The following is an 11,570-nucleotide window of genomic DNA, read 5'->3' on the forward strand; positions in this document are numbered from 1 at the left end:
TGTCAACATCCCCCCACCAGAATGTACTAACTACTTTTTTTTTTTTTTTTTGAGACGGAGTTTCGCTCTTGTTGCCCAGGGTGAAGTACAATGGCGCGATCTCTGCTCACTGCAACCTCGGACTCCGGGTTCAAGCGATTCTCCAGCCTTAGTCTCCCAATTAGCTGGGATTACAGGCGTGAGCCAACACGACCGGCTAATTCTGTATTTTTAATAGAAACGGGGTTTCACCATGTTGGTCAGGCTGGTTCGAACTCCTGACCTTAGGTGATCCATCGCCTCGGCCTCTCAAAGTGTTGGGATTACAGGCGTGAGCCACCACGCCAGGCCTTAAACTATTAAACATGCTGTTTCCCTGGCTCCTTCCCAGACCAGGAGACACAGGAGCGTTCGCATTTGTACCAGGCTACCCTGTGACCCCCATAATCTCCTTTGAAAACCGGCGGATTAGGAGTATCTGAGGGCTCCTTCCCTGAGATGATCATGCTGTGGATGGAAGCTATTGTGAGGGTATATGTAGACTTGCCTGGGTCGGGGTGCCCAATAATAAATCCGCCCCACTCTCAACTTCTCTGGACGAAGATTCCCCATTTCTAGCCCGGGGTTGGAGTCATTTGCCAAGAACCCTCACACCAGAGGACCCATCTGAGTAGAAAGCCAAGGTTCGGGAAGGGAAAAGTAATTTCTTCAAGGTCACAAAGTCAGCCAGAGTTCAGTGCAGGCTCAAGGACTTCCAGTCCACTGCTCTCCCCAAGTCTCCTCTGTACATCCGCGTTTTGGGGGCGTGAGTCTGTCCTGGCACGGGTAGCTGGCAGGGGTCCCGAGGTCTGGCCCGGGAAGGACCTAGCCACGCACGGTCCCCGGCCCAACTTCAGCGGAGGCCACGCGGTCAAGGGTACTCTCTAAAAACTGCAACCAGGCTCCAGGCGCCAGGCTCCAGGATCCCTCTAGGGGTGGAGCCAGACCCGAGCGACAAGCGAACAGTCCAATTCTGGGCGGGCTCTAGGCCCGACAGCCAATCGGGGACCGGGGACGCGGAGCGTGCAGTGAGGCAAGGCGCTGTAGCTTTGGGGATCCCCCGAGGCTGCTCCGCCCGGCCCCACCCCCGCCGTGGGTCCCGGCGCTACCCACCCTGGCTCACCCACCCTGGCTCACCCACCCTGGCTCAGGCCGGCCGAGCCAGCGCTCGCAGCTGAGGCCGGTGCGCAGTAGTGGGCCTGGCCAGCGGCTCGGAGCTTGCAGGGAGGGTGGACCTCTGGTCGGACCCGCAGCCCCCGACGCCGGGCCTGGGGGTTCCCCCCGCCCCGGCCTCCTGCCAGTCACTACCACCCCCAGCCTCTCCAACTGAGCTCGGCGCCGGGAGAGGATTAAGTAAGTGCTGAGGTCGCTGCTCCTGTGCAAGAAGGGAGGCATCACAGGGTCGCGGAGGCGGGCATAGGGATTGGGACAGGGAGGACTGAGAGACCTGGTGGAGAACGGCATGCGGGTTCTCGAAGGTCGCGGTGCCGACCCCTTTCGCCCTGGTTTCCTTCCCTTACCCTTTGGACCCTGAGGCAGGCCTGGAAAGTGGTCAGTAGGGCCCCTTCTCTCCTTTGGGAGGCGATGTAAACAGAGCCCCAGAGTTAAGGGTTTGGCCCAAGGTCACGCCCGGGATCAGTTGCAAAGCCAAGAAAAGAACCCAGGACTTCCTATGTGCCCAGCCTAGCTGGAGGGAGAAGACAAAGAGGGATGAGCCTTTCTACCCAATAACCCTCTGCCAGCCTTGCCCCTTCCTCAGGGGCCACCAGAGCTGTGTACACACCTCACACACGTACATGCATCTGCACAGGGAGGCACCCCCACTAATGCCCATGAACCAGCACAGAAAGGGACGTGTGCACCCATGAGCTAGGTATCCTTCCTCTCCCTAGGCCGCCCCGTCTGCAGCTTGGCTGGGACCTCTTCCCACCCCACCTTAACCAGGGCCCTCTTCACTGGACAAATCTCTCACCTTCTGCTAACAGAGGAGGAGGGTAAAGGAAGAGAAGGCACCCAAACTGGGAGCTCCGTTCCTGCCTCGCCTTTCTTCTTGACCCTAGCAGCCCCTCTATTGTTGGTGGGTGGGGAGGGCAGTCCAATGTCCCTGAGAGCCTGCAGAGAAGCCCGGCCAAAGAACCAGAGTCTCTCTCTCCTTCTTGTCTTCTGGTCTTTCCACATCAGCCTCCACCCACACTCCAAGCATAGTCTCGACCACACAGTGGACTGGTTCCAGGGGCTCCCATGGCTCCCCTTTGTGACTGGGTTGGCCATGGGGAGAAAATCTAACATGTAGTGGATTCTTACTGTGGATGGGGGTTGTGCTGAGCTAAGTCTTTCTTTGAGACCTGTTTGTTCTGCCATTTCTGTAACCCCATGACCCTGTAGACTCAGGAAAACGGAGACAGAGAGAGGTGGAGTGACTTTCCAGGGATCACTAGTTAAGCGGCTGAGCTAGGTTTCAAAGACAGGCTTGTCTGACTCTTGGGCAAGTGTTTCCCTACAGGAAAGGAAAAAGCTGTGGTATTTTTTCCCCAAGCAGGATGAGGGATGTGGGAGGCAGGGAATGAGGCGGTGGATGTGGGGTGGTGGGGGATATGGGGACACAGGTTGGGGGGAGTTTTTGATCAGGGGAGGGAGACCTTTTCTTTCAAACATCCCTGCTGTCTTTCATATCTTCCAGGTTTGATCACTATGATCATCTTATCCACAGAGGATGCAGGGCTTCAGTTTTGTTCCTAAAAACAGGGGTACCATAGATATGTAAAGTATGTGTCCTAATGCCTCCTGAACTTGCCCTCATCCTTGCCCTCAAACCTTTACCTCACCAGTGCTTTCAGAACCTACAGAGACTCCATCTCACTACTGAGTCCCTGTCCTCAGCCTTATGTTTCTTATTCTTTCCTTTCTAGCACCCAGGAAGGCAGGGGGCTCCCTTTATCCAAGGAGGTGGCTGTGCAGGTGACCACCACAGGTGGCAAGAACCACAGGCTGGGGCACTCCGGAGTCAGGAGTGAGTGGGCAGGTTGACTGGCCTCAGGCAGCCTCTCAGCCAGGGCCCTCTCCGCGTCAGCATGAACTCCAGGACCGCATCTGCTAGGGGCTGGTTCAGCAGCCGCCCACCCACCTCTGAGTCTGACCTGGAACCTGCCACAGATGGGCCAGCCTCCGAGACCACTACCCTCAGCCCAGAGGCCACCACCTTTAATGACACCAGAATCCCTGATGCGGCTGGTGGCACGGCCGGCATGGGTACCATGCTTCTGTCCTTTGGGATCATCACGGTGATAGGCCTGGCTGTGGCCATGGTGAGACTGGGGTAGGCTGGGGGAGGATAATCAGTGTTTAGATTTATAGAGAACCTGTTCAATCAGAAGACAGTCTGGTTGTTGTTGTTGTTGTTTTTGAGACAGAGTCTTGCTCCGTCATCCAGGCTGGAGTGCAACGGCTCGATCTCGGCTCACTGCAACCTCTACCTCCTGGGCTTAAGCGAGTCTGCTGCCTCAGCCTCCCAAGTAGCTGGGATTACAGGTGTGAGCTGCCATGCCTGGCTAATTTTTTGTATTTTTAGTAGAGATGGGGTTTCGTTATGTTGGTCAGGCTGGTCTTGAACTCCTGGCCTCAAGTGATCTGCCCCCGTCAGCCTCCCAAAGTGCTGGGATTACAGGCATGAGCCTCTTCGCCCAGCCAACAATCTATTAATGCGAGTGCGGTCCTCCTCTCTCACAGAGATTTGTCCATTGGGGCCCAGAGACCAGAGACCAGAGAGACAATGCTTCCAACTGGAAGAAACAGAAAAAGTTCTCGGGAATTACATGGTGTCTTGAGCTGGGTGGTGAGGGCCACATAGTAGTCCGGGAGTTCCAAGTGGAGGGTCCTGATGGGCAAAAGTTTGGAGGCAGACAGGAGGTTCTGTGAGCAGCCAGCAGGACAGTTAGGGCAGTGGGTATGGGGTTACAATAGGAGAAGAGGCTTAAAGGTGGTTGATGTGGACTGTGGGCAGCAGAGTCTGGGTGAGCTGATCTGCGCCTGGGAGGCTGTTGGCAGTGAACATTCATTTATTCACTTTACTGAGTGTACCTGCCCTGGACCAGGCCTTTGGGACCCAACAGAGGCTAGGAAGACAAGGTCCTGCCCTGTGGTTCTTACAGGAAGCAGGAAACATAAAAACCAAGGGTTCCAAGGGAAGCCTGCAGGGACTGACTTGGGGACTCAAGCAGGAAAGCAGGAGCTTTCCAGGCTGGGTGGTTAGGGACAACTGAGAAGCAAAATTAGAGTTGAGACCTCAAAGTGCAAGCCTGGCCTCCGTGTCATGAGAAGGGGTGGAGGTGGCAGCCATCAGGAAGGAAGGGGGCTGGGGAGAGGGCTGCAGGTATCATCCAGCAGTGAGTGTGACGCCTCTTGATCTGGTGTCAGTCCCTAAGGATATGGGCTGTCCCCCTAAGATGATACATGGACACTCAGAATGTCACTGAGGGACCACTGGAGATCATGCAGGCTGAGACTAGGGAGAATGGGGTGCCCCTGAAGTTCCCCAGTGTGCCTGGCAATGGTAGGATTCTGCCCACTGCCCCTTGCAGGCTCTGATGGCTGGCCTTGGGCTCAGGAGCATGTTGCTCTGACAAGTAGGGCTGTGGATGGTCCATCATGGCCTGGTTGGAGCTGCTGTTAAACCAGGGTTGCCATATGGGCCCCACAGGCTCCAGATTGCTGCCAGGGAGCAACTGCCAGCCAGGAAGCAGGCCCAGGGTGCAGCATAGGCAGAATGAGGCCAGGGCCTGAGAGGTCTCCTGGGTGGGGGTAAAGCAGGATGCCAGTGTTTTCCCTTGGCACCCATGCAGTGGGTAAGCAGATGGAGGCACCCTTAAGGGCAAAATGGGGCCTAGAAACTGCCCTCTTTACTCTCAGTGAAAGGTTTTGTCCTTGGAACTTGAGAACGCTTTCTTACTCTTTGTTCTAGAGGAACATTCAGAAGGCCTGGGTGGATGGCCCGCTTGCCAAAATCAGAGAGGTAGGAAGCTCATAGGACAAAGGCAGCGGAGGGCAGAAGATAGCTCCTGGGGACTGTAGACAGGCCCAGAGGTGCTCACTAAGTGCTGCTTCCTCTCCCCGATGCCAGCCTCAAGGAGGGCCGTGGGTACAAGGAGGAGCAAATCTGCACCAGGCTTTCTGCCTTACCCAGGAGGGAAAAGTGCTTGGCACGGGCAGACCAGGATCAGTGGTGGGGGAGGTTCCTGGAGGAGGCGGGGCTGCACCTGCTGGACAGTGAAGGGTAGAGAAGATTTGGAAAGGAAGGTGTGGGGGTGGGTGTTAGCTGAGGAACAGGGGAAAAGGCATGGAAATTGGGTAAAAGTTCTGGCCTTTTCTGTAGATCCTTCTGAATCCCAGGGTCTCAGGGGAGGGAGGTGGGCTTGGGGCAAGGGCTGAGAGGTGGGGACCACAGGGGCTGGGGCTGGGGCTGGATCCACTTGCTCATGGTGGCAGGGCCTGGGCCAGAAGATCCCAGAGTTCCTGTCGCAGCCTACCCACAGGAGAGCAAGGGAGCACCCCTACATGGGACCCTGGACAGGAGGGGAGAATGAGGACCGATACCCCAGTTTCTTTTTAGGTTTGGGGGTCCTGCAGGAGGAGCTCTGGGCCAGGCTGGAAACCAAACCAGATTCAAGCTGTGAATGGGCCACAAAGAATGTGGGAGGATTTGGAGGAAACCACAGGGCTGTGCTTTCCCCCAGGCAGAGGTAGTCATGCTCCTGGTAGTCAGAAACTGCCAGTTTAGGGAACAGCAGGATGATGGCAGAAGTCCCTGGATTCCCTACCCAAGGTGGTCCCCCAGTTGTTACCCGCTTCCTTCCTCTCCTCAGTGCATTGTACAGGGTTTCTTGCTCTGACCTAGAGGTCCTAGATGTTTACTCAGGCTGCCTAGGCCCTCATCTTTAAGGTTGTATATTGGGGGACCGGACCTCAGGGGTTCCTCTTGCATCAGAGCTTTGGGAGGTTGACCTGGGCTGATGCCTAGGGGCTCCGGTCCCCCACCCCTACCTTCGTCCACTGGGAGCCGTCAGCCTCCCGTAGGAACTCCAGAGACCACCAGCTCAGGGCCTTGCCTAGAGCCACTGCTCTACACACTACAGAGTCTGGCCACTGCCTGTCCCTGGTTCTTTTTGTTGTTATAGAGACGGGGTGTCAGTATGTTGCCCAGGCTGGACTCGAACTCCTGGGCTCAAGAGATCCTCCTGCCTCAGACTCTTGAGTAACTGGGACTACAGGCATGCACCACCTTACCTGGTCCCTTTACTTTTTGCCTGCATGTGGCTTTGGGCCTGGGAAGAGTTGAGGGGAGGGTACGTGCTGAAGTCTTCCCTTTCCTCTTCAGCCCTGGGGAGCCACAGGTGGGTGCTGAGTGGCTGGAGCTACAGTTAGTATTGGCAGCTCAGCCAATAGTTGGGGCCCACCAGTCCCCAGGCTGGGCCTAACTGTATGGGCTCCCAGGCTGGAGGGAGCCTCTGAGTCCCCAAACTCAGCCTGGGCACTGTCTGCAGCTACAATGTCAAAAGGAGGCATGGGGCGGGCACGGGGGCTCACGCCTGCAATCCCAGCACTGTAGGAGGCCAAGGCGGGCTGATCTCGAGGTCAGGAGTTCAAGACCAGCCTGGCCAACATGGTGAAACCCCATCCCTGCTAAAATTATAAAAATTAGCCAGGTGTGGTGGTGCACACCCTCCCAACTACTTGGGAGGCTGAGGCAGGAGAATCACTTGAACCTGGGAGTGGAGGTTGCAGTGAGCTGAGATTGTGCCACTGCACTCCAGCCTGGGTGACAGAGTGAGACTCTGTCTCAAAAAAAAGAAAGAAAAAAGGAGGCATGAAGATGAACGGGGGGTGTATGTGTCATTAGGATGGGGACCCACGGGTCTCTTATTCGTCAGCCTCAGCATGTCCCCATCCAGAAGGGCTGCTGGGTTCCTCAGGGCCTCCTCTCCTTGCCATTTGATGCTGCTCCTTCTCTTGCAGGTTTTGTACATCAGGAAGAAGAAGAGGTAATTCCCCACCCCAACCAAAATCCCAACCAAATCTCAAGCCCATGGGCAGTGCTGGGCTGGGGTCTGAGGGAAGTGGGTGAAAAGCTGGTCAGGGAGTCAAGGCCTCTTCTGCCCATTCACAGTTGGGGGTGACCACTTTCCTTTGGGGAGGGTTGAGGGCCCCCCTCCCACAAGGATCTTACACACAGGGCAGGCAGGTGTGAGGATTCTAGATAACTGGGTATAACCCTGGGATTGGGGATGGGCAGGGAGGGGGAAGGCTGGGATTACTCCCACCCAACTGCCCACCACCCTTGCCCTGCTGCTCTGAGCTGACTGCTACTGGCTCCCCAACCCCACCTGAGACTCAGACGCTGTGGATTACAGCAAGGCCCTAACCTAGGTGATCCCTGTAGGGCCCATGGATGACAGCTACTTGGCCTATGGCATTACCCTGGAGGATAACTGCTGCCTCCCTGGCTACCCATTTAAGGGATTGAACTGGTACTATAGGTGCAGAAATGTCTGTCATTTGTTCTCATTTCAAGGGAAATCTTAAGGCCCTAAGCATGGTTGTGTGCTATGGCTCAGCTAGTCAGCAGGCAAGGCCTGGAGGGCTGCTGGGAGGGGAAGGGCCTGCTCTGTCCCCAGCAGCCTTTGCCCCCATCCCCAGGCTGGAGAAGCTACGCCACCAGCTCATGCCCATGTACAACTTCGACCCCATGGAGGAACAAGATGAGTTGGAGCAGGAGCTGCTGGAACATGGGCGGGACGCCGCCTCTGTGCAGGCTGCCACTTCTGTGCAGGCCATGCAGGGCAAGGTGGGCACTGACCAGGCTCCCCAACCCGCCTGCAGCGTCCTTTGTCCTCCATCCTCACCCTCCCTCCTTCTCATGCAGCTTTCTAGCACCTGCCTTCTGGTCAGATGGCAGGTATTGGGTACATGGCTTTTGCCAGATTTGTTCAGAAAGTGGTCAGATTGCTCTGGGGCCACACACAAACTCACAGCACAAGGCCAGGCTGAGGCAGTCCTGGGATCCAGCCTGGCTCTGCCTCATAGCCTGCTGATCTTGGGAGACCCACTGGCATCTCTGAGCTTCAGTGTTCTCATCCACAAGTGAAAATCCTAATTCTTGCCCCGTGTGCCCCCATATACTGGTTAGGAAAGTAGGAAAGGACTAATGGGGGAGATTGTTGGTGGCTAGGACCCCAGGTTCCTCTGCTTCCTGAGAGTCCGTGGCCCTGAGTGGGTTGTGGATGGGGTCAGACTCTTGGGCAGCAGTACCTCTGAGTAGGCTGGTAGATTCCCAGTGGCTGACAGACCCAGGCATGTGAAGATCCCAGCCAAACTTGCCTCCTGTGTCCAAAGGGATAGGTGCCTGTGTGGCCATCCTGCTGTAGCCACTGGGCTGCCTGACCATTTGCTACCATTCCCCCAAATCCCCACGGGCCAGAGCACCATCAGCAGGCCTGACCTGCCCCTGACTCATCCAGCCTCTTTGCATCTTCTTGGGCTCAGAAAGAATCCAGGCTGGGAGTCTGAAGACCCTTTGGTTTTGCCAAAGGTTCTGCATCACCTGGGTCAGAATATATTGCCCCCTTGGGATATTCAGGAACTCGCACTGACACTTGTTTCCATGTTCCTCCCTGTGCCAGGCCCTGTGCTAGGGCTTGGGGGTACAGAGTCCTGCCCTCTGATCCCCCGCTGGGAAAAGGCAATGCATGTGTAATTAAATCAACACAGTAAGTGCCTCCAAGGTGACAGGGCAAGCTGGGGAGGAGTCATCTGAGCAAGTAGTATTTCTAGGCTGAGCTTGCAGGGAGGGCATTCCAGGCAGAAACCATTGCTGGTGCCAAGCATAAGCAGGCACCAGGAAGTGAGGGTGGAGGTGACCGGGCCAGTGAATGCATGGCCTTGCCCATGGTCTCTGATGCCTCTGCCTGTCTTCCTGCAGACTACTCTGCCCTCCCAGGGCCCACTGCAGAGGCCCAGCCGGCTGGTGTTTACCGATGTGGCCAATGCCATCCATGCGTGAATGGCCTGGGACAAGCCTGAACTTCTGATAGAGACCCGCCGTGGTGCCCACAGAGCTCCCCACTCCCTGATTGTCAAGACCTACTCTGAGGACCTGCCCTGCCAAGACACGAGAGGGCCCTGCCAGGCCCCAGCTGTTCTCCAGACCCACCTGCTGACTCTAGGCTCTAAGAGAGGGCCCTGGCCAGGCTGGACTTCTGACCACTGACTTCTCCTGACCTGAAGGCCCTGGCACAAAGGGCATCCCTCATGCTGAGAAGGTCAAGAGCCTCTGCTGGCTTCCTCATCCCCTGTCCAGATTGCTCACATTAGGGTCTGCCCCACTAACGTGGAGGAAATCGGGGGAGATACGGAGTGGGAGGAATTGGGGGAGGAAAGGGGAGGTTTCCCTCTGTTAGGGAAAGACCTGTTTTTTGGAATCTGGAGCCTCCTCTGGGGTGGGGAGAGGAAACCACCCAAGTTGTAGGGACAGGGTAGGGCAGCACCTGTTATGGGCCCTGAGAAGCCCAGAGATGGAGCTGAAACTGCCCAGTATGCAAGGATGCCAGGAGAAGGACAGTTTACACCCAGGGTCCATCCATACTACAGAGGGTCCAGGAGGTCTCCCAACCACCCATCCTTGGCAACCAGATGTTACTGGGGCCAAGCTAGGATGGGAGCTAAGGGGGAAGGAAGTAGGGGAACAGAAGTGGAAAGATGCAGCCCCCGCAGACCTGCCGAGAGGCCTCATGTATGTGCATGAGTGTGCCCGTGGGCAGACGTGCCTGTCCCAGCACAGAGGGCAGGATGAGATTGTCCACATTGGCCCCACCCTCCAAGTCGACCTGTACCCCATGGTATGTAGCGGAGCATCAGGGTAGGCTATCTTCTCTGCCTTCAGTCTTCAGGGACTGCAGGGAAGAGGGAAGCATGCACGGCAGGGTTTCTCTCTCCACTGCATTGCTTCACTAGGCTCACCTGCTTCTGAAAGCGGCTCCCTGTCTTGGGCTCTACTGAGGATCTGGGGTTGGGAGAGGCTGTTGGTCTGAGGGCAGTAATCACAGGCTGCAGGCTAGAGGGGGCAGTTACGACTGCCTGAAATCGAGTGAGGGATTGCACCTCAGAAAAATATCTATAAAACCTAGTCTATGAATTTCCCACCTCCATCCCATCTATGGGAAGAGCCATTCAGTGTTTAGAGAGTGGGGAGATGGGTCCCTGCACTTGCCTCTCCATAAGCCTTGGAGGGTCAGGGCTGATGCCAGGGGTCCTGGCAAGGCATTGGGCAGAGACAGACCCCAAGAGCGGGGCATCTTTTTACGCTGGGCATACGTATACACACAAGCATGCACAGAGGCATGTCCCGTGCCCAGCCTCTCCACCATCACTGTCCGCCGCTGGTTGGAGGGGATGCAGGGGTAGTGTGTGCAGACCTTCCATTGGGCAAATGCCACGTGTCAGGAGGGAAGGGCCTAGGAAGCCCCCATGAGGAAGGTTCTGGATTTATTCCCTCCTCTAAATGCTATAAATATGTTAGCACTTGAGCCGACTGGAGGCTGCCAGGAATTTAGGATACAGCTGTAATTTAACCCAGAGCAGCTCCATGTGAGAGCATTAAAGATGTAATGAAGATGTTTACATGGAGAGAGTGTGAGCCTGTGACACTTGGGGTGTGGAACCCCAGGAGGGGCAGGATGGGTGAGGGGCTGTGGGGGGCCTGGGGATAGTTGCTTGGATCACAGCTAGGAGGTGGCAGCCCAGGTTTCTCTTGAGCCGTCGGAGGAAATGCCTCTGGCCCTGACTTCAAGGTTGCGTTGGGGCTTGGGGTCCCAAGACCTGCCACCCCCTAGGGTGGAAAGGTCAACTGGACAGGACCTTGTGGGACTGGGGGAGGAAGGAGGCTTGAGCCCCAAGTTCCCTGGGGGAGGTATGGCGCCTCAGGACCCATAGGAGCTGCGTCTGAAACACAAAAGGAAGCAGAACAGTGTGGCTTTTTCTGGAGCACAAGGGTACAGGGGAAGGGTGAGGGGTGGGAAGCCATTAGGGTCATCTGTGTGGAACCCACCTGCAGGGTTCAGAAGGGTTTGGGGGAGAATGACACTAGGGTGACCAGCCATCCTGCTTTTCCCAGGACTATTCCAGTTTTAGCCCTGAAAGTCCCACAAACCAGAACTCTAAGTGACATCCAGGCCCTCCCCAGAGAACTGAGCCTTCAGGCCAGCGTCATGGAAATAAGGGGTGGGTGAGCCCCCACCAGTTCCACGATGGAGGGCTGAGCTAGAGGAAGGGGCTGGGAGACAGGGCCTTAGGTGAGGGGAGGGCCGTGTGCCCACGGACCAACCACACTGGGGCCACAGCTCAGCCTGTCAGTGGTGGCCTTGATCTTTGGAAGAGGTCTCCTTCCCTCAACAGATTGGCAGGATTCTGGAGGGGCATGGAGTGAGAGGAGAGGTGGTGGTGGGCTGTGTCTTCCCTTCCTGTTGGGTGGCCCTTCAGCCTAGGGATGTGGGAGCTGCAGAAGA

General features: G+C 56.5%; 1 protein-coding gene across 2 annotated transcripts; it reads left to right on the forward strand.

Moving 5' to 3' along the window:
• Positions 1–1,019: 1,019 nt before the first annotated feature.
• Positions 1,020–10,692, forward strand: C1H3orf18 (chromosome 1 C3orf18 homolog). 2 transcript variants are annotated; one of them, XM_030936193.1, is made up of 5 exons: positions 1,020–1,371; positions 2,699–3,323; positions 7,027–7,052; positions 7,708–7,855; positions 8,990–10,692. In XM_030936193.1, the coding sequence occupies exons 2-5, from the start codon at positions 3,090–3,092 to the stop codon at positions 9,068–9,070; spliced, it is 489 nt and encodes a 162-aa protein (XP_030792053.1). In that variant the 5' UTR covers positions 1,020–1,371; positions 2,699–3,089; the 3' UTR covers positions 9,071–10,692. The 2 variants fall into 2 exon arrangements, with proteins under 2 accessions (XP_030792053.1, XP_030792016.1); XM_030936156.1 differs by having other exon boundaries at positions 2,928–3,323.
• The last annotated feature ends 878 nt before the right edge of the window (positions 10,693–11,570 follow it).

Source organism: Rhinopithecus roxellana, chromosome 1, assembly GCF_007565055.1.
Source record: "Rhinopithecus roxellana isolate Shanxi Qingling chromosome 1, ASM756505v1, whole genome shotgun sequence".
Lineage (NCBI taxonomy): Eukaryota > Metazoa > Chordata > Mammalia > Primates > Cercopithecidae > Rhinopithecus > Rhinopithecus roxellana.

What these genes read in the sequence shown, in the direction of transcription:
- C1H3orf18 (XM_030936193.1), top strand. Translation starts at nt 3,090, where the DNA reads ATGAACTCCAGGACCGCATCTGCTAGGGGCTGGTTCAGCAGCCGCCCA. An exon ending in TAGGCCTGGCTGTGGCCATG is followed by an intron (nt 3,324 to 7,026) that starts GTGAGACTGGGG and finishes CTTCTCTTGCAG; the next exon opens with GTTTTGTACATCAGGAAGAA. An exon ending in TGCAGGCCATGCAGGGCAAG is followed by an intron (nt 7,856 to 8,989) that starts GTGGGCACTGAC and finishes GTCTTCCTGCAG; the next exon opens with ACTACTCTGCCCTCCCAGGG.